We start from the raw sequence: 27,362 nt of genomic DNA on the forward strand, positions 1-27,362 counted from the left end.
TTTGTGAAAATAAAGTTTATTAGTTACTGGTTAGAACAAATTCCCAGGACTAGAGAAGGTAGTATAATGTATCCATTGAAAAGGGGCTTTCCTGCTTTGTGACTTGCTATTGCTCTGCCATTCTCATTTCTCATTGGTTGCTGATGCCTGCTTCCTTACGCTTTGTCACCTGAGTGCTTTATCATCCTACCAGTGAGTGATTCTTCCTGGAAAGGTATGCTGGGCAATAACTGCTGAGTGTCAGAGTCATGAACATTAATGATACTTTAACACAACTTCTTGTTTTGCAGTCCAGTCCTCTGCTTTCATTCCTTGAAGGTATTGTCCATTAACGTGTCTGTTTAGTCAATCACCACGTTCCATTTCATCTCTGTGACACGCTCATATAAATGACATGAGAAATCAGGAAGAATGATTTAATTCAAGGACGATTTTTATGTTTTATCTCATTGCTTGGCTTTAGTGAAAATAATAAAGGATTGACTATGCTAGCCACTTCAGTACAAAGTTCTAAGATGCCACGTTTGGAGTGTTGCATTTTTACCCTCCATACATCTTTATTCACTCACTCCTTCAAAATAGCATAGGTCTCGTAATTAGTTGTTTATGTTTTTAGTAAAATTATGTCAGATAGCCTTTTTTCTTCTTTTTTTTAAACAGCAGTTCTTTGCAAAACCTATGCATTTAATTTGAAAATATCTGTTGGTCTTTGAGCTTGACAAGAGTAGTACATTTCCTATTATCAGTTCTCAGTGTGATTGATATCCATCTGCTTGTAGAAGAACTGCTAACTCGGAAGGTGCTATGCACTTCAAATATTTTGGAATAAGGCCAAGCCACAGAGCAGCCTTTCTGAACCTTTATACTTAATTGATAGATGGCTGACTTTCAGAATGGATTCACCTTCTGCTGGTAATTTGCCTTCCAGCAACTGCTGTTCTCTTCTAGGTGAGAAGCAAATGAAAATCCAAACCACAGGTACTTAGCATTGCATATCTGACCTGGCAATATTCTCTACACATTTCCCTCCATAAATATCCTATCCTCCAACTCCTGGAATTTTTATATTCTTGAGAATATGAGGATTTTAACTAGGAATGATTAGTGTAGTACGTATTTATCAAATATTTAAATTTCTGATATTTCATGCATGAGCTAATGATCCATTTTAAGAGCACAGGGATTTCATACAGGGATATTTTTCTCTGAAGTGTTTTATAAAAATTATAGAGAAAATAGTCTATGTGTACTAGTTCTGTTTATTTTTGGTTTTCATAAAAATTTATCTGGAAATCTTATAATTTAACAAGCATGAAAACTAAACCCAGTAACATTGAAGCAATGTAATTTTACTCACAAAACGAAAAGTCTAATGTTTCCACTTTTTACTACATAGTAATATCTATATAGTTTCAAATTTTTCTTATTGATTTATGATAGCAATCACATTTTTTTTTCAAATAAATGAAAGTCTACTTTGGGATCGGTATTTAAATTAATTTATAATAAAAAATGTCTTCATTTATTTCAAGCCCCAAATTTGCTCTTGGATTATACTTAAACTCTGCTGCAATTGATGTAAATTAAGAAACATGCATTTTAATAATGCTAGACTGATCCTAAGTAGAACTGAAAAGCAGGTAAAATTTGATTTCAGCACTTGCTTTTTCCTACTTCATTCCAAGTCTTCTTAACCATCACAGGTAGATTTTATTTTATTTTATTTTATTTATTTATTTATTTATTGTGGTACGCGGGCCTCTCACTGTTGTGGCCTCTCCCGCTGTGGAGCATAGTCTCCGGACGCGCAGGCTCAGCAGCCATGGCTCACGGGCCCAGGCGCTCCGCGGCATGTAGGATCTGCCCGGACCGGGGCACGAACCCTTGTCCCCTGCATCGGCAGGCGGACTCTCAACCACTGCGCCACCAGGGAAGCCCCACAGGTAGATTTTAACCACCAGAGGGAAGATTTTAACTAGTGGGGAGAAGAAGTAACTTGCAGAGTGGAGAATCTAACTCTCGGCAGGATACTTTCCACTCTCTCTGTACAGGCAAAAACTCACCCGCTGATTCTATTGTGGCTAATCTTTGATTGTCCATCTCCATGTGGAAAATTATATTTGAATGCTTAAAAGGAAGGTAAAAAAAAATGGCATGCTACTCAGTGTTGATATTTTTCTTATGTTTCAGAGGATTTAACATATTGATCATAGAACACTAGTGGATTAGCTCCTTAGATTGTAAAAGCAACTATCAAGAATCAAATGTAAACTTATACACTTAAATGATCTGAGAGTAGAATTTGACCTGAACGTGTTTTGCTTCTTTACATAGAAGAACTTGGAGATTTCCCCAGGGCAAAATTACACACTAACTTCCTATTCAATTTTTTTTCCTATTTATTCTTTATTTAAATTCTTCAGACACAAACACGCATGACAGGTTTGCTCGTGGCTCAAAGAAGGGCAGCTGGAATGAGAAAGGTATCCTCATATCTCATGTTTACATGAATTCATTTTATATTTTTCTAGAGTAACATGCAGTGTTATTTATCTTAATCTTCACTGAACACTAACAGGCTGCTTGTCACTGCATGTGAGGTTCCTGACTGCCAGAAGAATTCACTACCCGAACTACCGGGCGAAATAGAATTGTAAACATATTTAGGCAGAAAATACTAGGTGATTTTGAATCTAGAGTAAATGTTTGATTATATGTACTAACGGTATTTGTGAATAGAAAAGTGAACGACATAAGTTTGAATAAGAGCCCTGCAGCCTTCATGAAGATTCTATATATTGTATTATAATCTTCATGAAGGCTACACGATTCTTTTCAAACTTATGTTGTTCATATTTCTATTCATAATTTTTAAGTCACCAACTTTTTAATGAAAATAAACATATTTTCACTTTTAAAGGGGTGTGTTCTATTTTATGAATATTACCTTTGAGGAGAACAGATTTTACTCAGTAAATATAAATAATTTAATGAGTGAGCAAATTATGAAATACCAAACACTTCATGCATAGGTTTTAAACCCTTGGTGAAATTATTTGACAAAATGACCCTAAGACAGCTAAAAGATTTGATGGAATTTTTATACTCTGATTATCTGGGCTTGAGTTAATGCTTATTAAAAGAGGATTAATCTACATTCATAGTTGAGAAATAGCTTATCAGGAAAGGGAGTGAGGCTTGGCTGGCAACATTAAAGTTTCCATTTGGAGTAGGAAAATGTGGCCTACTAGAGATAGGCACTCTGAAAGCTTCCTTACCTCAAAATGTCAATTTACCACATAGCTCTGTTTCCCTTCCCCCTCAATTCTAGAAAGCGAGAGATTAGGATTAATCCTGTCAGATAATAGTAGAGGTACTTTGTGTATGATATGAACTTGCAAAATCTCTTTACCTTATATCTTTTATAAATATTGCAATAAATTCAGAATATTTAATGCAATTCTAAAACATTTAAGATTGTGGTGTCTACAGAGCTTTTTGGAAACCTTAGCACTAGTCAGTCAGTTTTAGCAATAAAAACTTCTCTATGTGACTCCCTTGAAAATTCTTAATTTTAGATGCTAGCAGAAACTCCTGGTAAAGATTCACACTTATTTCAAATTTAATTCTAATAAGCACAAAGTTACCACCCTGTGATTATCAAAATTGTGACTACAGCAAGATTGTCCAACCACCTACCCTCCCCACCCTCTTGCTTTCAGCTTTAAGGTAGTTCTACATCTCTGAAATGAGAGCTACCTCAAAACAGCTTTCCCTTTGCTGTGGCATTTATTTTTCTGTTTTTCTCTCTCTGCACACACAAAAAGTGCTGATCAAAACACCAAATATGACTTCCACTTTAGGAGTTCTGATTGTTCATCCTTACACGCAGGCTCAGCGGCCATGGCTCACGGGCCCAGCCGCTCCGCGGCATGTGGGATCTTCCCTGACCGGGGCACGAACCCAAGTCCCCTGCATCGGCAGGCAGACTCTCAACCACTGCACCACCAGGGAAGCCCTCTAGTCTGCTTTTAATCTCATGTTCTAATAGAACTCAGCTATTTTGGGTCTACTTTTCAAAATGGAACAAATCTAAAAGTTTTGGAGCATGGGAAGAAAAGGATACTCGAAAAAGTGTTCTCTCTTTTTCCCTTGCTTTAAAAAGACAACTAATCAACCTTATTATGTAAAGGTATTATTTGTTGTTGTTTTTCTCTCCTGTAGAAACATACAAAATTGAAGATTCTCATGTATATCAAATTGTATCCATGGGCCATTTTAAGTCAATTATGTATTTACATAATGACTGTGTATTTTTGCCTTTGTATAGTTGGTATGCAGAGGTACAAAGATAAATGTCTTTATGAAATATTTTGACAGTTTTTTAGTGGTCTAGAACCGTTTGAAAACAGTTTAATGATTTGGAAGACAAATAGGAAATCGATATATCTTGAAAGTTTTGAAATTTAAAATTTTTTATTCACAACATTTAATTCTCCTTTGGTAAATATGGACCATACCATAGAGTCCATACTCTAACACAGCTGTAAATTAACTTGATAAATTTTTTTCAATTTTTTATTGTGGTAAAATAAACATTACATAAAGCTTACTATCTTGACCATTTTTAAGTGTACAATTCAGTGGCATTAAATACATTCATGATGTGCAACCATCACAACCATCCATATCCATAAATCTTTTCATCTTCTAAAACTGAAAATCTATATCCAGTAAAAAATAACTCCCTATTACCCCCTCCCCCCAGCCCCTCACAACCACCATCCTTCTTTCTGTCTCTATGATTTTGACTACTCTAAGTACCTCATATAAGTGGACTCATACAGTATTTATCTTTTTGTGACTGGCTTATTTCACTTAGCACAATGTCCTCAAGGTACACCAAAGTTTTAGCATATTTCAGAAATTCCTTCCTTTTCAAGGCTGAATAATATTCCATTGTGTCTATATGTACACTTTGCTCATCCATTGATCCATCACTGGATGCTTGGTTTGCTTCCACATTTTAACTACTAAGAATAATGTTGCAATGAACATGGATGTACAAATATCTCTTTGAGACCCTGATTTCAATTCCTTTGGAAATGGAATTGATGGATCTTACGGTAATTCTATTTTTAATTTTTTGAGGGCCCAACATACTGTTTTCAACTATGGCTGCGCCATTTTACCTTCCACCAACAGTGCACAAGGGTTTCAATTCCTCCACATTCTTGTTAATACTTATTTTATGTTTCTTGCATAGCAGCCAACCTAATAGGTGTGAAGTCACAGCTCATTGTATTGGGTTGGCCAAAATTTTCGTTTGGGTTTTTCCGTAAGGTCTGAATGAAATTTTGGCCAACCCAATAATTTTTTTGGCCGTATGCGGGCCTCTCAATGTTGTGGCCTCTCCCATTGCAGAGCACAGGCTCCAGACACGCAGGCTCAGTGGCCATGGCTCACGGGCCCAGCCGCTCCGCGGCATGTGTGATCTTCCCAGACCGGGGCACAAATCTGTGTCCCCTGCATCGGCAGGTGGACTCTCAACCACTGCGCCACCAGGGAAGCCCTAACCCAATAGTTTTGATTTGCATTTCCCTAATGATTACTGATGTTGAGCATCTTGTCAGATGCTTATTAGCCATTTGAATGATATATTTTGGATAAGATTTTCAGTGCTGCATCATAATACTTTAAAATTTACAGTTTATGAAAACTTTACCATTGATAAGTACATGAAGTTAAATACAACTTAATTTCTGTGCTTCTGCTTCAGTTGTCCTCTTTTTCTCTAATATCATTTATTGTTCTGACAGTAAAAGAAAATTTGGGTGAGGAAAAAGAGCATCTAAGTTAGAGAAAAGGGCTCAGTTTCTCCCCATGTATCTCCTAAGCAGCACATTTGGAGGTGTAGCCCATCAGTACCTGCTGATTTGCATATTCACAATGATATTCACAGCATTACCTTAGCTCTCTTTTACCAGATTAAAACAATCACTTGATAGTCCATTAAAAATCCACATAACTAGGAAGTCACATCAGATAGAAAGCTAATTAGCTGTACTGTTTTCACATTTTGTGTTTTTTCCTCCAAATCAGGCCTGTATTTAATGCCACCAGTGCTCAGTTTTTTTCAATAATCGTTTCAGATCAATTTTTCATTGTTGTTCTTAAAAGCAGTTATTAAAGGCACCCAGTGTGGTGTGGATACACTGCTGATTGTTGATTCCCAACCCTTGAGTCCATCAGGAAGCAGATTAGTGATCAGTATTCTTTTATTTTCTCCAAGGAGCTGTCCATAGCCAGTCGTGGGCAAGCACAAAGGTTATGTCAGGATTGTTTTATAATTCACTTGACAAGTTACCTAAAAACTTGATGAGGCAATGAACTTTTAGGTGCCAAGATGTTTCTGAAAGCACTGCTTCATGAATTCCTGAAAGAACCTTAGCCATCTTATTGCCTAATTATGATGCCATGAGAGATATATCCCTAGATGACCTTAGGGAAGGGATTAGGGAACTACATTTAGAAAGTTATAAGATCTAAAGAGTGATCATATTTATTAGCTCAAACTTGAGAAAGAGGTGAATGATGGAGAGATTATCCAAATGAGAAAGTATTTACTATGTGTGCACTTTAAGTAGCAATATGACCTTAGTTTATTAAAAATATGAATCAATTCATAAAATTTTATTTTTACTTTTGCTCACCAAGTAATCACAGTAAATCTAATCAGTATCTTCCAAAGATAGGATATGTTGGATTCACATCTGTGAAATGGTATTTTTGCCTTCATCCCCAGGGATTGGTTTAGCTGATCCATACTCATTTTGGTCAGAATTGCAATCTTGCCATCCATAAACTTCTAAACACCAATTTTTTTTTCCCAATGATTTTCTAGTTAAGTAATTTTGTGGCAAAATTTGGTCCAAAATAATATGAAGTTATTTATAGACTTTTTTCCACTAATCATGAATATTCATATCTCATTGCAAAAGCAATAATTTTAAATACATTTGCTGCCTTGGACCCTCTCTGCAGTATGCATCATATTACCTATCTCAGATCTGAAGCATTTTGAATTCCAAATAAATTTAGCTGCAGAGGTTTTGGATACGGAATGATGGACCCAAACTGATATTTACCTTCTTTGGCCAGTCCTTGAAACCCACTTTCATGTTGTTAGTTTTGTAGAATGGAATCTAGTGACCAGAGGGGGTGGATTCTTCAGTTGTGGCCCTCCTGGATGCTTATTGATATTGCTAATAAGTTCCACAGTTTTATAAAGAACTTAAGTTTTGTCATTATATACAATTGGAATATATTCAGTATCAATTATTTGAAAGTTTCATTTTTGTAAGAGTTGGCTAATGAAACAAAGCACCCAATACATTATTTATTCTCTATTCATTACAGTTCATGTCTTTGTAATTATAGTATTTCAACTCATAGTGCTTCTCAGTGTCCCTAAAAGGATCTGTGATGGGGAGGAATGTGTTGTCAATCAGTACTTTCACTTGTTTCATTGAAAGGATATTATCCGTTTGGACTATCCTGTTTCAGTTTCTACTATGTGCATTTTGCATTATGCCCTCTGATTAGGCCACCTATATGTTAACATTAAACGTCATGATTTGATAATTCTTCGTTATTGCATGTCGATCTTCCAATACTATGTATATACCAATTGACACGCAAATAAAAATTGTCCCTTTGACTTAACCATATGTTTGGCTTGAGGAATTTTTAAATGTCTTATTAAAGATGGAGCAAATGATAGCTTTGCTTTAGGCCAAACCACTGCTTCTTATTCTCTGCACAATTATGTTAATTATATTTTGTTAAAATTCCCAGAGGTTTCAGCTCTAAACTAAGGGCCAATATGTAGTTGTTATTAATCATAATTAATATTGACTACTTGTGTATGTTTCTTTTTTTTTTTTTTTACAGTTACATTTCAAAGAGGAGATGGAGGACTAATGAGCAATGGAAGGTATACTGAGGAGATTTTTTAAATTATTATTCTTAATCAGGACTGAGGAAACTCTATAGTAAGATGCTATTATTGTAATAAACAATCACTTATAAGTGAGAATTCTAGGAGGAATTAAATGGCTTACCACAAGGTTTAATGACCTATCTATTGTGCACTTTAGAGGAATCAAGTCCAGATGTTTCATATCTCCCAGAGGCCCCTGAAGAAATTAGTAGTAAATATCACAAGGAATGTGTTCATTTGTTAGCAGGATGTTTATTGCATTAATTAGACATTAGCAAATGAAGTTGCTGTTGTTTAAGACTCCTTATTGGTTCTCACTAAATTGCCGTGAGTGAACAATTACACATAATCGATCACAAAGTAAATGATTCATGGATGATGAATAGGCTGTAGATTGATCAGACTGGATTCCACAACTTTGGATACTCAATTGAAATTGATAAAAGTTGATAACAAACCCATATATCCTCATCTATTTTCCTTTTACCGATATGGAGATTGTAATTAGGCTCTGGTAATAACTTCCAATCTCCCATTTAATCAATATTTTAGCAAAAAGAGATTAGGTCTAATGAAAGCTAGTGGATGTAGCAAGAAAGCAGTTGGATCTTCTTATTGCAGTTTCCATAGGAACACATGTTTCTCTTAGGGATTGTATCACAAAGGGTCTATCAGAAAAAAAAGTACAATGACTATAGATGTTGCTGTATCTTTGTAAATATGCTAATAATCTGGAAAGTGATCAGAATCCCATCTTTTATATTAAAAATGGGAATTCTGTATTAAATAGGATATGAAGGAAGTTTTCTTCGTAGATTATATACACATGCTGGATCAGACCACAGTGGATCTCACTTTAAAAAAACCTTTAATATTCTCCTAATATTTTAAATTTAGAGAACCTGAAAATGTGCTATTGATGGAACAGTATAAATACTGTTCATTAATTTCCCTTAAGTTCCTTGCCTCTAATCAAGCATGAGGGCCCATATCAGGGGTTATAGCCTATGGGGGACAGATAAATATGGGAGTTGCAGGAATTAAGGAAGCAATAGTTCAAAGTCCTGGAAATGGCTGATACTGAGCAATCATTCTGAGCAATTGTTCCCTTGAGGTGCCAGTTTATCATCAGACCTTGTTTCGGGATGCTGCTATGTTACCAGTTTCCCACCAGTTTCAGGGAAGACGACTGAATTCATTTGGATATCAGCAGAATCCCAGGCAGCATGCTTCGGCTTCCACTGACAGGGTTGATCTATATATAGCCTTAGTGAACTGCTAAAGTTCCTTAATTCTTGAGAGCCTACAGATTTTAATTTGAAAGTGAATTAAAATCTTAAATTCTTTAATCCATTTTAGTTCATGAGACTGATGTCCAAATCTCTCATTGAGTTCCATGGATTGATTTCCTTTTAATTCCTGTTTTAGCCGCCCAGGTCTTCTAAATGCTGGTGATCCCAGTTATCCATGGCTTGCTGATTCATGGCCAGCCACAAGCTTGCCAGTAAACAACAGCAATAGTGGCCCAAATGAGATTGCAAATTTTGGGCGTGGAGGTAAGTTATGTTTTTCAAATTTTTTTCATTTATTTGTTTTCTGGGCTTTCCTAGATGCTTTGAAAAAGGCATACTAAAAAGTATTTTCTTCCATAATTAAATTTAGTGATGCACAGGTACATATAATGCTGTACATTTGCTAAATATTTTATTATAAAACTGTTGTATCTATTATCTGAAGTAAAACTAAGTTTTTAAGGACGTCATCACTAACCAAGAAGATAAATATTCATAAAACATTTGGTTTTGGGACTATTAGTACAAGATTACTAAAATCAGGAACCATGCTGCCAAACAGGGCTTATGATTTCGAACTAGTCTTTTCACTTCTCTGATTCTCATTCAATATATATTTATTGAGCATGTCCTGTGTATCTGGCACTATGGCAGACAGTAAAAATATAATATCACATAAGAAGTAGACACTTAAATAAGTATAACAACATGTTGACAGAGAGCTTTTCTGTAGTTCTACAACTGATATCTGGTACCCTAAATAAAAGACAAAAAATGCTAAGTGGCTGACATGCTAAGATCTTCAAAATTTGGTACCAGGGTCCTCCCCATAGGACTTTATAAGGAGACAGAATTGGACCTACTATAAATAATCACCACCTTCCCCTCTCCAACTTTTCATCCAGTCACTAGGAGAGCAATGGGTTTAGAGAAAGATGGGACTAGAGAAGTCTCAGACCCCATTGTTTAGTTCAGCCAATACATGAATTTTTCATTGGCAGAGGATTGTACAGACAGTAAATGGAATGGAGCTGCCTTGCCAGTACCCCAGATGAAAGAGCTGCCCCCTGGAAGTAGGAAAGTTCTATGAATGAATTATTATTTAAGCTGATATATGAAGGAAAGGTGGGGAGTCAAAAGTGTGTAGAAAGTGTGTAGAGAAGAAAGCTCCTGTGTTTTAAGGCCCAGAAAGTAAGAGAAACATTGACCTATTTAAGAAGCGAATGAATTTCCTAATGACTTGAGTATAGATTGCAAGGCAGAAAAAGTGATAAGAAATATAGAAGGACAGGTAACAGAGGGCCTTCTGAGCCACACAAAGACTATAAACTTTGGCCAAAGGATGTTCAGAAGCCATTGATGGACTTTTAGAGGAGAATGCTAGAATGCGAGTACTGTTTTAAATCATCCATCCTGCTGCTGAGTGGAGAATGGAGAGAGTGTGGAAAATTTGGGTGATTAATTAGGAGAATAGTGCTGTAATTTAAGAAAGTTCATGTGAATCCACTGGAGGATTTCTACACTTCTAGGTAGAATTAATGTAGGAGACCTAGGGTTGAGCTAAACTCTTCTGAGTCCATTATAAGCCTCAATGATGGATTTCACATGTATGAGTGTATAAACATATTGACTTAGAAGAATAGTCATGGATATTGGCATTTTCTCTTTACAAATGTAATATCAATGCAAGTTTGAATATAATTAAAATAGTGTTTCAAATAATAAAGTTACTAATTATTGCACAACTCTGCATTGTGTCAATACCAACTGAAAAAGAGGGGTCTCCCTCCCATTCTCCAAATGAAATGCAGAAAATTACCAGCCCTACCTGATAGGTGTGTAATGAGAATTAAATGGATGACTAAATATACAGGTTTAGCACAAAGCTTGACATACAATCAGTGGCCAACAGGCATGACTAGGGAGTAAATGATAGGACAGAAAGTAAGTTGTATGACTCCTCAAGAGTCTTGCTTACCCTCTGTAATCAAGTACTCCCCGTTTAGCTTCTCACTTGCCCAGACCCTCTGATAGTGGCTGCCTCCCCTAGGTGTCCAAACTCTGAGCCCTGCAATTATAGGCTACTACTTTACATTGGGTAGTTCTATGCCCAACCATCTCCTCACCAAGAAAGCAAAACACTGCCCTGCCCTCCACACTGACTTTGAAATTCTGGTCCCAAAGCTTTTTTCAATCAAGGAATAGCTGCCTGTCTTTCTTGTATTTGTATTAGAATAACAAGCCATTCTATCTACATATCAAGAATTAAATGCGCGAAGATGGAGAAAGTGTTTTGGTTTTGGGTTTTTCAGTTTCTAGCAGACTACATCAACATCTAAAATGTCTCAGTCTAATTTAGCCAAAGGGTACAGTTGAAGATTTTCAAGGTTTCCTTCCATTTCCACTTCATTTTCATGACATGAAAATATTTCACAGGTAGCTATCAAGGCCAAGACAAAGTTTTTGCAGGGTTTACTGTATCTCTTTTCAGTGTGATAAGCATTTTAAGCATTGACTATGTACCAAAGATAGGATTTTTTGCAAATTTTATTTCCTTTGCACAATAAATGTGAGACATAGATAATTATATTTCCATCTTAGAGGTCAAGAAATTAAGGTTTATCAAGATGAAAAATTTGAGATCCAGATCTAACAGATTTTAAAGCCTAGGTTCTTTTATTTACACTGTTCTGCAGTTAAGGTGGTATTCACATGTATGATTGTATTACCATGTTCACTTAGAAGAATAATCACAGTTACTGGCATTTTTTCCCTTGAGAATGTTATACTGGGACTTCCCTGATGGTCCAGTGGCTAAGACTCTGTGCTCCCAATGCAGGGGGCCCGGGTTTGATCCCTGGTCAGGGAACTAGATCCCACATGCTGCAACTAAGAGTTCTCATGCCGCAACTAAAGAAAAAGATCCCACGTGCTGCAACGAAGGTCCCGCATGCCGCAACTAAGACCTGGCATGGCCAAATAAATAAATAAACATTAAAAATCTGGTTTCTGACACCAAACATGTCAACTTTAATAACAATAAAAAGAGAATGTTATACCAGTACATGTTTAAATGTAATGAAAATAGTGTTTTGAATAATAAAGTTACGAATTATCACATGTCTACATTTTGACAATACAAACTATAAAAATTCATTTAACTATTCATTAAATGCTTACTCTTTGCAAAGTGCTAGGTGAGGAATTATGGAATTAGAGACATAAATCCCAGGTACTCCTGTCTTCAAGTAACTTAAGATACAGTGAAGGGGACAGTCATTCATACAAGTAATTATTCCAGGCAAAAAGAAATAAATGCATGTGTAACCAAGGTGCTGAAAGACTGCAGAATGAAATCATGAGTAAATCCAACTAGAGGGAAATGTTTCTATAATTCATAAGCAGAGAGAGGTTCTATTTCTAGAACCGTAGCTTTGTTTGGTGCAGAATAACATTATGAAGGATGAGATTCTCGGACTATTTTTTTTTCCATTTTTAAACATTTAAACACACAACAGTTCAAAAACTTGCAGTGGCTCACAATATAAATCTAAAGCTTTGGAGAACATCATATTCAAGGTGTTTGGAAGCTGGGGTCAATGCTGGAGAAAAATCTATCCAGTTAATATTCATCAGTGAAAGACATGGTGGAGGAAGTAGAAACAAAACCCTAAAAACTTCCCTAGAGTGAAGGATCTACCTTCACAATCTTGATATATTATTAAATATCAAAAGTTTTTGATAATAAAATGATACTGACCTAATGCTTTAGAATGAAATACGTTTCTTTATCATCAAATTTTCTAATTAGTTTATAGCTAAAAACAAGAAGGGCAAGAAAGTAGTTACAAAATTCTGAATCCAAGAACAATTTACTTGCTTATACCACTTGGTGAAATATTACAAATGTGAACATGTTTAACAATCTCACTGATATGTATTTAAAATAGTCATTTAATAAAGTACATATATACTTAATTATAAAACAATTTGGAATTCCAGACATCAAAACCCTCAGAGAGACCTAAATTATACAGTGCATAAAATGCATTATAAATGTCTTGTTACTGTTGCTAAAGAAGATCATTTTTAGCTTTTGTAAAATGTAAAAGCAAAATTAATATTTTACAAGGATCCTTATTTCAAGTACTGTTGGGTATCATCTCATCTAAAAGTTTTAGGATATTTTGACTATTTCAGCTTTCTCCTTGTGCTGATAAGCTGGTTTTGGTACTGAGACAACCTGGTTTATTATTATAGTACTATAACTAGTTGAAAATTTCCCATAATGAAGAGATAAAGTGGGTTGATGACCTCATGTCCTATGAAATGTGACTTTCAGAACATACATTATTAAGGAGCATAATATAATTATATTCACTTTTAACACTGCATGATTAAAAATAGTATTTGTGTGTGTGTGTGTGTGTGTGTGTGTGTGTGTGTGTGTGTTTCTTTTTTTAGATACTAGTATCTTTCTTCTGGGAAGGAAAGTAAGTGCTCAGGAGAGGGGTGGCAGTTCTGAAATAAAAAGCATCATGTAAAGATAATTTAGCACACCAAAGTGATAAATGGACCGATTGATATTCAGTATTGTTCCTAAATTTTAATTTTATACTTGCTGTGTTACAACTTGAAACTATAATTCTCCACTTCTAAGATTTGGTAGAATAAACTAAACTCGCTGATCACTCATTGCTTTTTCTATAGTTAAATCCTGCTGTATTGTGAAAATGACTTATTCATGAAAATGTTCCTTTGTTATCCAAGAAAAAATAAATTGCTACCATTAGTTACACTCCATTTCTGGAACTGTGAAATCAACCCAGATAAACAGCAAGTTGAAACTTCAGAAGAAAGTGCCTCATAGTTTGGAGAGTATAATTTTGGACATGTTTGCATCTATTTAGCAGTTATATTCCATGTCTCTTGAGATAAAGTGGAAAAAGATGCTTTTATCCATGATTTGTAGATTCACTTTTGTCATTGCTTCAGTAAAGAGCTAACAATTTCATAGGTTCTAAAACAGAATGAGCATCTGAAGGCATTTTTTAATAGTGAAATATACCAAACTTCTCATTCATGGTTGAAGAAAATGGGGGAAAGGGTGTGTTAACCAGTGAGACATGAAGGACGAGCTGTAGGCCTGCCTGTCACAAGGCTGAGAGCTTGGTGATGGTTGTATATCATCTACCCTTCGTTGGCTCATGAAGCCCATCTCAGCTGAAATGCAAATGTGTGGCATGACACATTTATTTTTCATCTTCAGTCCTGATAGTTTTGGGCTCCCTGTGCATCATTAAATTGTTTCATTTCCCTATGTTCACCACAGATGTGCTGCCACCAGTTCCAGGCCAAGGGGATAAAACGGCAACGATGCTCTCAGATGGAGCCATTTATAGCAGCATTGACTTCACGACCAAAACCACTTACAACAGTTCCAGCCAAATAACACAGGCTACTCCATATGCCACTACACAGATATTGCATTCCAATAGCATACATGAATTGGCTGTTGATCTGCCTGATCCACAGTGGAAAAGCTCAATTCAGCAAAAAACAGATCTGATGGGATTTGGTTATTCTCTACCTGATCAGAACAAAGGTAACAATGGTATGTCAAGTCCTTACTTCCTGAAGAGTTATTTTCATATCATTTTTGCATGAGATAGAAATTAGTATTTGTTGTTCAGTTTAGTGATTCATCACCAGGTTCACTACCTAAACTAAAAAATATACCGGCATGTATTCAGTACCTTCCACAATCCCCACCACCACCACCGTCGTCACTATCACCACACACCAACACCAATCAGTTTCATCCTTTTAGCTCTTTTTTCAATAGCGATCAGTAGTCCATCTCGACTTCCATTAGGCAGGTAGACAAAACATGCCTCCACTGTCCTATGACATCTGCTTCTGAGTTGCTAACTGCATGTTCTGCATGGGCTTGTGCTGTGAACTAATCACATGATGCCACTATGACCTCTGCCCTTTAACCCTTAGCCTTACTTTACATCCCTGACTACCGATTGGCTGAGGGATTGTCTAATAGAATGCCACACAACCAGTCACAGGATTTCAGCACCACCAGCTCTCACAACAGCTCAGAGAGGAGTGGCAGTCTCTCAGGTTGGTCTCGTCACAGTAAGGAGAACTATTTGTTTGTCACCAGCATATGACCTGTGTTCCTAACAACCATGAAGAAGTACCTGGATCACAACTCACTGTCAGACATTTATCTTTCAAATAACAATGACAGTTTATCCTAATGAAATCATGATTTGGGGGAGGGAGTAAAATTCACCATCACCCTTTATGTACTAATTGTACAAGGATGTATTCAGTACCATTTTACTAAATACAAATTATTAAGGATCAGATGAGTTTGATCTACCTTGAACCTTACTTAAGAGTCCAGAGAACTTTACAATAAAAAAGATCTTATAAGAAAGTCAACCCCATGGTGTGGACAGCAAAAGATGAATTCAACAAAAATGCAAATGATTTTGGAGATTGTTCATAATATTAGGAGCCTGGTGATGTGACTTCCTATATTTGGACAATTTTTCCGAAATATTATGTAATAGGATTCTATTGAATGATATTATTTAGAGTAAGGTCCTGATACCATGCTAAACAAGAATGTTAATATGGGACATTATTCTTTACATTTAATTGCCAAAAACCCCCTAACCTTTCCTATTGATAATTCTTTTGTGCTGTAAATTTTAATATATATTCAAGATACATCAGCTGAACTAACAGTCTGTACTGCAGGTATGGTATAGCACACGTGGGGAAAAACACATTTTACTGGAAAGAAATATATACCTATCATAATGAATATCAGTGATTTTCTCTAGGCCCAAGGATCCTCATCTCTAAAATGAGGAGGTCCTAGTAGACATTCTAACTTTCAAACATAACATGTATGTTGTGTATGACTGACGACTTTATCCGCACATTTCTAGTTGATGCCATGACCTTATTTGCTTCTTTTTTCATACTAATGATATACTATTTATTTCTATGAAGTTTGTTTTAACCTCAGTTCCTTAATAAAAGATTATGGTGTATTATGATATGTCACAGACTACGAGGCATCAAGACCATAAAGAGTTAATTATTTTACGTCATTAGGTTAACATTTACTAAATAACTTTTCCTCAGAGATAAAACCCTTTCACTCTGAAAATGTTAATGTTCTCTCTCTCCTCCAAAATGAGTCATTTGCTCTTCTTACCTATTGGTAGAATTAGATACAGAAAATTTTAAACATCTGTTATGAATTTAAACTGGCTTAATAATATAGGGGAATTTTTTTGAATAACCTTATATGTCATTTGTACTGTCATTTATTTATGAGGAATCCCACAACTGTACTGAATAATTAAAAAATTAATTTTATCCTAGGCTTATTTCATTCAAGATATGCAAAGTCTCAATCTATCTATCTATCTATCTATATCTATATATATATGTATATTTTTTAATCTATATATTGTAAGCCAAGGATTGTTTAAGACCTTCTGTGAATTCCTTATTAAATATTCTGTATATCTTGATTACCACTGAGTTTTTAAAGTTATCTTTTGAGTAATTGTAAGCAGAACATGATTCACAATAGTGCTTATTGCTTTTTTGAATCCATTAATCTCCTGAGTGACATTTATATATATATGTATATGAATTATATTAACTACTTCATCTACATTTGAATACAAAATTACTTAAATCGGTGATAGAAGGAATTCTTTAGGGGGTAAGAGTGATGTGATTATTCTCTTCTTAGTTTAGTCAAATTGAGTTTAATATTAGAGTTTGTTTTGTGCTTATAATAAGAGGTATGTTTCCTAAAGCTTAGATTTAAGATCAAACTTCCCTATGGATATTGGATCATATTATATTGATATTATAAGATTTTCTTAATTTGTGCACAGTGATGAAACAAATTTAAAATAATCACAGTAATAAAGAAAATTGGACATTCCTGAGTTATATGAATGAATTTCTCACCTTGTTTGAAACACTCTTATAATATATTAAATACATAAGTTCTTAGCACTTCTCTTAAAAAAGCCAATCATTAAAAAATATAAAACTCAGATTTTTTCAAAATAGTATCTGCAATCATAATTTTATATATATACATCATATATAACACAGTGCCAGTAGTAATAACTAAATCTTTTTATATGCCATTTAAAAAAAATAGACTATAAGTTTAATTTTAAAATGAGCTATTTTTGTGATTTTCTTTACATAGAAATCATTTGTTCAGCATAAGTAAATATAAATCCAAATATTTACATTTTCAGTTGAAGAGGGACGGGTCAAATATGTTTGCAAATCATCAAAATATTTTCCCCTAAAATATAATGCAGGCAGTTCTCACCTTAAAATGCTTGATGATCTTTGGTTGCAAGTAAACAGCAACACAATGGGTTCACTTAGATCAAGATAGATCTCAGATAGAGAATTTAATTTTCTTAGCTCATATCATATGCCACTATTATGCTAAGAGCCCACCTCTTAACTCATTTCTAGAGAAGACAAAGCATGTTGATTGATAGTCTTACCATAAGTACCCACAATGAGAGGCAGAAATTTCCCCCAAAGAGGGGAAAGTAGACATTGTATGGAAAACCCTCACAAATTCCCCCTATGAATCACCTCTGCTTCCACAGCACATTTTTACGTAAGTTGTTTGGAAAAGTTGATAATGGCTTTCCTGACCTTGGACAAGGATTTCAACAAAACTGCCTTCAGAGCTGCTGAAATTGTAATTTCCAGTAAAGCTGCTGCATTGTAAATTGCTTGTTCTCTTACTGTGTGAATATGGACCACAAATTCAGAAAGAACCTCTATTTTCTCATCTATAAAATGGAGATGTAAAAACTTCCCTATTTGTATCACTCAGTTCTGGTGGTGATCATATAACATTTCTAAAAGTGAAAAGAGCATAGTACACATATAAATATACAAAGGATAAAAGAGGTACAACTAGGGAAAAGCTATGAAGAACACACGCCCAACCCATTCTTCTTTTATGTATTGGGACATAGTTCTGATACTATCGAGAAAGATACAATCTTGTTTATGATTGTTTTGATCAAGAAACAAAGAATTAAGGCTCACCTACCTTAAACACAAAAATTACAGACTTAAATTCAATCAGGTTTATTATTTTTATTCTAAGAATCGGGTTATTTCTGGGATCCTCATTGAGGTAGGAGTTGGGTGTGGAATGGCTTTGGAAACAGGTAGATTTGAGTTTGCTTTGAGATAGGTGAGATGGGAGAGTGTGATAATGACTGGCATTTATTGAACATTCTATACATTCTGAGCCCTTTATATGCCTTATCTCTTGTAATACTCAAAATAATCCCCCAAAATAGTAACTTTATATTTTTTTACATGCATGGAAATTGAGGTGATATCTATGAATAACTTGTCAAGTAGGTGAGAAACTAGTTTTCAAACCCAGAGATCCAGCTCTTATCCTCAAAGCAGAAGATACCTGCTCTTCTTTCTCTTAATGCTTCTTCTGCCAAAGATAAAAAGTGAAAGGAAAGGTGAAAGCACTCAGTTTTCAGGGATGCTCTTTTAAATATGTGTGTATATGTGCACACTACCTAGAAAACAGACATAATTCCATAATTGGCAATAGAGTATATGTCCAGTTCAGTAGTTTCATCACTTTCTGGCACTCAAAATTATTATTACATTCCATAATTTTCTGAATTGGCTGATGCAGGTTAGTAATTGGTAGAAGAAAGGAGTTGAGGTAAACTTCAGTGATAATCTCTATTGTTAGATAGCTCTGCTACAAATATTTGATGCTCATAACTTTTAGTTCCAGAAAGATGTAGTTCAAGGGGTCAATACCATTTTTTTTTTTTTTTTTTGGAAATAGAGCTGTTGACTGTAGTGGAAGTGACAGAAGTTACTTAGGTTCCCCTGAAACATTTTTTGTCATTCTGCTCAAGAAGTACACATTTCTGCATCCAACTGTGGTCCATTTAGGAAGAAACTTGATGTACTTAATTTTGGCAGAGTAAAAAGTACTTCATTGAACAAACGATAAAACTATATTTTTATATTTTTTAAAATATTTTTATATTTTTATATTTTTTAAACTCTATGTCATTAAGCTCTGGTAATTCCAGATATGGCTTATATGCTGCCAACCTACTTTCTGCTCATATTTTGTGCATGAATTCATTTGTATTATGAGAATACTGAAACTGATTACTATATTTCCATTAATTTCCCGCATATTTGGAATTTTAAGAAATGTTATGCTTAGACATCTGAGAACTACTCTCACTATATGCAAAAATAATTGTGCCATTCATTAGTCAGAAATTCTATAAAACATATCATTGTGAAAGATTTACAAGTATCCTCCAGATTGTAGTTGATTGATTTTTATAAGTTACTTTTGAGAGAAAACTGTTACTCTCCTGGATTAATTAAATTGAGTAAATTCTAATGGAAAAGTTTAGCTTGTATCCTTAGATACTGCATTTTCCACTGAGACAGATTATGCAAAAGAGCATTATAAACGCACTAAAATCTGACATTTGAAAGAATTTGTTATGGCCCATTATTTCATCTAACAATGAAAATGTGGAGGCAGCAAACGTGAATAAATCAATAAATTAGCTTTTGCTACTGCAGCCATGTTTTTGGTTTATTCAACTTTGCAGTTAATGCATTGTGAAAGAAACAATATCATTTTGAGTGATTTATAAAAATGTTTTTCTTATTATATCATTTCATTGTTTATTGCTTTTAACAGCTGTAACATACTGATTCTGGTGTTTTGAAAACATAAATACATCTTCCTGTCTGATATACTCTGTTTCTTGTGATATTCACTATGTCTGAATAAATGTATTATTATTTTCAGGTGGGAAAGGTGGAAAAAAGAAGAAAAATAAAAACTCTTCTAAAGCACAGAAGAACAATGGATCAACCTGGGCCAATGTTCCGCTACCTCCTCCCCCAGTCCAGCCCCTTCCTGGTACAGAGCTGGAACACTATGCAGTGGAACTGCAAGAAAATGGGTAAAAATATCTCACACACCAGCAAAATGCCCAGGGCTATCCTCCTTTCTCTGTTATGCATTTTTGTCTTGATACTGTGTCATCTTCCTGTTTTCCCTGCCGCCTTCCCAACCTGTTCATTGCTCCCCCCACTTTTATTGTTTGCCCCATCTATATATTTTTAGCTGATAAATACAACACAGCACATATTGAGGACGTAGAATCCTTGGCCATTAAGTGCCTTAGATTGTCTGCAATCATGATAATGCAGCCTCCATTTATAATATTGCTTGTTAGTTTGAAAGCAAGTAACCCAGAGCTCTGTGAACTAAAGAGGCACTCCTGAGAAGGCTGAAAAGGAAATTAAAATAACCTTCTTCATCATCCCTTGCATTTCTCTAATGACTTGATGTCTGGCCGTAGCAGGGCGCCCACTGTTGAGCTCCATCACAATGGGATAATTGTAAGGATCTGGACAGTGGGTAGGACTTTATTCATCAGCTTTGCTGGGAATTTAGGGGTCCGAACAATAAAGGGGGTTCAAGCCAATGCACACTCTGTAACAAAACCTTTTAAGTTAGAAATTTTCCTTTAGAAGTTTTAAATTAAGTGACCAGTTTCCTTATTCTTTCCTAAACATCTCACAAGAATTAGTTTGTTTTCCTCTGTTAGTTTAAGTGTTAATTGATTTTGAAGTAGAAAGACATTGATACTGTTTATTTTTTAATCCAAAAGAAAAAATAGCTCGTCAGAAGAAACATAGTCTCTTTTTCTATTTTAGTAATTCTAAGTGCTCTGTCTTCCTCACAATTTCCAGGTCACCCATTGCTTTTGACTGAAACTGAAAAATGCAGAATAGAGGCAGTTTTTTTATTCCAAGTTTTCCTTTATTTGGAAGTATTTAGGTATTAAAATATCCCAGTTTATTTAAATAATGGTTTTATTTCCTATCTTGTTTTACATAAAGATCACATGCACATGCTTATAATTTTTTCTCCATCTCCTTTTTTCTTACATAACTGCTATCTTTTAGGTCTCCAGATTAATTTTCCTAACTAGAACTTTCTTTATCACATTTGCTTCCAAAAAAAGATTCCATTTGCTTTTTCTTTCAGTTACCTAATATATATATACACATATACTCTATATATTCATTATATACACAAATAGATAGATGGGCATGCATATATATAAATAAGCATACCTCCATATTTTTTTCTATATATCTTTCTTTCCCTCCAAAGGGCTTCATTTGCTTTTGTGAGATTGTAGTTCCCATATATATGCATGTCATTTTTATTGTACTTTTGTTAAAATGTTCACATCTGAAATAGGAAGTTAAAAGTATACCTTCTTTCTCTGACCTTTTTAAAAACAAAACTTTGCCCATGATCTTATGTAACACATATCAATAATAAAATATGTTAGTGTCACACAATTCCTAGGCAGGGAAGCAGGGAACAGAGGTGTGTATTTCACAAGAAAATATTATTACAGGGCTTAGAAAAATACATTTTAAAGGCCGTAATTAGAAAATAAGAAAATAAAACTTGTAAACCGGGGAGAGAAAAGTAGCGTTGTTAAACATTTATAAACATAAAGTCTTGAACTCAGATAACATAAGTATTGTAGGTAATTTGGAATTTTGATTAGTAGATTTGAGATGATTATGACTTTGTCCATCTCTTGTTATCTTATTAATATTTTTGTATTTTCTAATGTGAAAACCTTATAATACTGAGAAAAGATATTTTTAATATTTTCTATATTTATACTCTGCTATTCATGATATTAACTTTGAGCTTTTATAGAATTGTTTATATGCCTTGATTTGAAACTTATGCAAATTTAAAGTTTTCTTGAAATATAAACAACAAAAAACTTTAGAAGTCACCTGTTTTTAATAATTTTTATTTCTAACAAACAAGGATTCAGCAATTGTACTTCTTATGGTGATATGTAGATTTTGTTTTTGTTGTTTTAGTATATCGTAATAGAGAACTTATTCAACATACTTTTTTTTAAGTACATAAGAACTGTTAAGCCCAGTGCCAGAAAGGAAAGCAAAAGAGATGAAAGAAACAAAAATACAATTAATAAGGAGGATCTGATCCCTGATTTAGGAAACTCACAGAATTCAGAGGTAGAGACCAGAAACCACACACACACACACACACACACTATTTTGTATGGCAAGCCCTAGCTAAGCAATATGTACAAAATAACAACTTGTACACAGAAAGGGATAACCATGTAGGCCAGATAAGGCTGGGGCAGGCCTATAGAAGTTGAATTCTGAGGTGAATCTTGAATCACTTATTCACAAATTATAGTACCCAGAGTTGGGCGTCTATTGGGTGCCAGACTCTGAGCCAGAAGCAAAAAGGACAAAGATAATGAGAAGTAGTCCCTAACATAAAGTAATCTCCACATCAGAATAGATTTCTAACCAATGAGTACAACAAAATATTACTAATGTCACTATTTGCCGTGCAGATGGAGAGAAATTTTCCTAGCCAAAGCCAAAAAATAGAAATAAAATGAAAGATGAGGAAAAAAAAGGAATAGTCCCATTAGTTTTCCTTAGGTACTTCCTACTCTTCCTTTGAAACCCCACCCTATTCTAGTTAAGGTTACTTACCATTCCTTTATTTGTCATTATTCCTTAAACTTACTTCTCTATTGTAATACTCATCACATTGCATTCTAGTTGCTTGTCTATATCTTTCTGCCATATGAGGTTTGTTGAGCTTGAAACATGCACAGGATAGAAGATAATTTGAGAAGGTGTCGTGAGGCCAGTTGTGAAGTCTTGTATGTCTTATAGGAATTCTGATCTTTGGGTACAGAAGATGGATTGGAGGACATGAGGCTAGGGCAGGTAGATGATGTATGGGATATTGCAGCAGAATGGCCAATACCATGAAAATGATAAGAGAATAAAATAAGGCAATGGCAGCAGGATGGAGAGAGAGGGATAGATTTTAGAAATGTATCTAACCCAGAATAATCACAATCTTGAAAAGATTGTCTTTTGCTTTTTATTACAATGTTTAATATTGTTTCTAAGAACTTAGATATCATCAATTTTCTTTCTTAGCCTTCCTTGAGCCATTTTCCTCCCACAATACTAAATATCAAAAGTTATCTAATCATTGTCCTAATAGACAATGATTTGTTAATTCAGTACTATATCAACAATGGTGAATGTTCTCTGTCATCAATATGCCTCTCTCAGCTAGACAAAAATGTATCAAAATGTATGTTCTTAGCTATAAATATAATGTATTTTAATGTAATCATATGATGCTAGGAAGAATTCAGTAGTAATTCAATAGAAAACCAATGCTTTGTTTTGCCATTGCAATTAGAAATTGGCAGGCTTTCGTGGTTGTTGAACTTTATTGTATTTTTATTAGTAGTTTGGTGTTTGTATCTGGCCTTTCACAAGTTAGTTCACATGCAACATTGATTTGTTGTCATCCTGCTCATTATTCACCAGGCAAGACAGATAATATGATGCCTCATATTTCACTGACAGTAAGTCAAAGAACAAAAGCTTCTCTAGGAAAGGTTGGCCAAAAGACCTTTGGATTGGCATTAGAATCGTTTTCACAGTCTATTTTAGGTTACTACAAGAAAAAGTTGAATTTTCGTCACTCAAATAAGATATACATCTGTAAATATGAAGGAAACTCTAAAACCGGAACTATGCTTTTCATAACATTCATAGAGTCATCTATTACTTTCTTGCCCTTCTTCAGAAACTGCACAAAACCTAAGTATCTGTTGTTCTGGAATGAATTAAGACATGAATACCTCACAGGTGATGCACAGTCCTCCCCATCGTGTGATTTGCACTGTATCCCACATTTCTTTAACCTGTTCTCGCATGTTCTTCACCTAGACTTCCTTTTATCCCCCTCTTTCTATTTTCCACTTCTTGCACAAACGACTGAGATGAATCCATGGATTTTTCTTAGTTCTGCTTATGTTCCACAGGGGGACAGAGTTTGCTCACTACTGTTCTAGATTATCTTTGTAGAAAAGACTTGGAAGAATTGATGATAAACACCCATTCTAGTTAAATGGAATAGCAATTAGAATTTTTTTTTAGTCATTTAGTACATTATGCAATGTAATTGTATAATGTTAAAACTCATATTTATATGGTAGACTCTTCTTTGCCTGATGGTATTTGAATAATAAAAAAATGAGTTGAGTAAAACTAATTACAATTTTTTATGTTACCTTAACACATGATATATGTACCATTACTTACTCCTTTTCTTATGTTCTGTATGTATTTTCATTCCATATGTGTGTTTCCTTTAAATTATTTGAAGTAAGAATTGTTTACTACTTATGAAGTAGGGAAATTTTAGGAGATAATTGCCTACTTCCATTTGAAAGATTGAATATATAAATGTTCTTTCTTTGTTCAAAGGTAGGACATTCCTGACAGTAGTCTATGTAAGCAAGGAAAGTACATGTACTAGTTTATAGAATAAAATTGTGCTATTTTGTAACAAGTTTATGAAATAAAATTAATTGTAACTATTGATCAGTATAACAGGATACATATTCCATATTGAAAATGGGCAGTTTTAAAAAAAATAGGCTACTTATACATATTTTTGTTTGACGTAATAATATAGCATTTAAAGCTAAGTAAGTTAAGAAGAGAAACCTAAGCATTCTTAATAATGAAGCAGTTTGTGAGTTTTCATTTCTAATCAATAAATATGCTTATCATGTACTATTTTTAAGGTATTACATCAGATGTGGCCAAACAGGAATAGTTCAATGTCATTATGTTAATGTAGCTTAAATCCACTTGAGGAAAAATACTATTAACATGTGAAAGGTTAAATACTAAAATAAATTGGACAACAGTTACAGAAATCAACATTGGAAATGGCAGAAGACAGTGTATAATCAATTTTCAAGTAAATGTGCAAAAATATTATCAGCGCCAAGTTCAGAAGAGTAAAATATATATCAGTACTACTTGGCCTCATCAGGGAAATCTTTATAAAAGATATGGGATTTAGCCTGTAGCTTGAAGGATTTGTAAGAGTAAGCTAGGTGAAATTGGAGGAGTCTAGCTTATTTGAAATAAGTTTAATTCTTTAAACTAATGCAACAGGATGGAAAAGTACAAAGAAAGGAGGAAACAAACCAATTTCTTTTGAGCAGGAGATTCTTGTTGAGAAACTGAAGAAAACATCTGAAAAGGTAGGTTGAGGCTTTGACACATTTAATGGACAGAACAGAGTAAAGTGAAGTGAATGTTTTATTCCAAGAGTTCTGATATTTCCATAGACAGAAAGTGTAAGTGATGTGCAAGATTGATTAGAAGATGGGGAAAATTAAAAGCAATAAATCCAACTGGGATAGTGGGTTATGAAACTTTACACCCCAGACTCTTATCTTCAAGTGAAATCTAACTGTGATCTCCAACATAAAAAACATTAAAAATGCCATCGTTTTAGAGCAATATATTTTTTCGGGTCATACTGATACTTATACAGTCAAGAAATGGGAATACAAGTTTAACCGTTGATATTTTCTAATATATAAAAATGGTTATTTGTAACACACTAAAGTGTGCCTGATACTAAAATGTAAAAGACATTTCAGAAGAGATATTCCTATCAGATTATACAGGGCTTCTGAAAAAAAGTAATCAGTTTGCAACTTATCAAGGTAGAAGATTATTCAGGTACCCTCAATAAGAGATGAAAATTCAACAGCCAGAGATGTCATCACACTCTGTATAAAACCTCTCAGTGACTATCCATCACCCACAGGCAAAATTCCAAACTCTTTCTCGGGGCTGATGAAGCCCTTCATGATCTAGCACATACTCACCTCTCCTGCCTCATCCATAACCAACCTTCTTTATTTGCCAGCTCTTACCAGTTAGAAAGCTGAGTTCTTCAAATACTTTATATTCTCTCTTCCTCTGGGCCCCCGCATGTGTTACCTAAGAATATCCCCTTTTTCAGTGGTCGGCAGAGCCTCACCCAAGCTCCAAACTAATTTCAGCCTCCCTGCTTTATTCCTATAATACTTGGTATCTTTGATTATTTGCTACATATCAGTCTGCCCCACTGGATTTTATGCTCTATAAAAAGATCAAGTTACCTGACACATGATGGTCAAATCAAAGGATGATAAATTCAGGAGTTTTAAATAGACTTTATTTTTTTAGATCTGTTTTAGGTTAACAGCAAAACTGAGCAAAAAAATACATAATTTCCCAATTTCCCATGCCTCCACACATGCATAGCCTCTGCCACTATCAACATCTCCCACCAAAGTGGTACATTTGTTAAACTGATGAAACTACATTGCCACATAATTATCACCCAACATTCATGGTTTACTTTACGTTTCACTTTTGGTGTCATACATTCAGTGTGCAGATGTACAAAGAAAAACTGGATGAGTGTATAATAACATGTATCCACCATTGTAGTATCATCCAGAGTAGTTTCACTGTTGTAAAAATCCTCTGTGCTCAGTCTGTTCATCCCTCCCTCCCTCCCCTTTATCTCTGGCAACCACTGATCTTTTTACTGTCTTCATAGTTTTGCCTTTTCCAAAATGTCATATAGTTGGAATCATACAGTATGTAGCCTTTTCAGGTTGGCTTCTTTCACTTGGGTAATATGCATTTAAGATTCCTCCATGTCTTATCATGGCTTGATAGTGCATTTCTTTTTAGCACTGAATAATATTCCATTATCTGGATATGCCACGAGTTATTTACTCATTCACCTACTGAAAGACATCTTTGTTGCTTTGAAGTTTCACTAATTATAAACAAAGCTGCTATAAATATCCATGTGTAGGCTTTTTGACAAATTCATTTTTAAACAGGATAATTGGAAAGACACTCAAGTAAAACTATTCAAGAATCATCTGGACATTTACAAATTAGTGTTTTGTAAGGGACATTAAGACTAGATATATATATTTGTAATATTCATTCTATTTTCAGTTTCT

The 27,362-nt window shown here is 34.5% G+C and overlaps 1 protein-coding gene across 1 annotated transcript in view; it reads left to right on the top strand.

Annotated features, from left to right (window-relative positions):
• ROBO2 (roundabout guidance receptor 2) overlaps positions 1 to 27,362 on the top strand; it is a 595,733-nt gene that overhangs the window by 542,072 nt on the left and 26,299 nt on the right. The window contains exons 19-23 of the mRNA XM_060098793.1: positions 7,954 to 7,996; positions 9,431 to 9,558; positions 14,627 to 14,908; positions 15,301 to 15,426; positions 20,213 to 20,369. Of these exons, the coding sequence (XP_059954776.1) occupies positions 7,954 to 7,996; positions 9,431 to 9,558; positions 14,627 to 14,908; positions 15,301 to 15,426; positions 20,213 to 20,369 (736 nt within the window). The remainder of the gene's footprint in view (positions 1 to 7,953; positions 7,997 to 9,430; positions 9,559 to 14,626; positions 14,909 to 15,300; positions 15,427 to 20,212; positions 20,370 to 27,362) is intronic.

This window comes from Mesoplodon densirostris, chromosome 5 (genome assembly GCF_025265405.1).
Source record: "Mesoplodon densirostris isolate mMesDen1 chromosome 5, mMesDen1 primary haplotype, whole genome shotgun sequence".
Taxonomy (NCBI): Eukaryota; Metazoa; Chordata; class Mammalia; order Artiodactyla; family Ziphiidae; genus Mesoplodon; species Mesoplodon densirostris.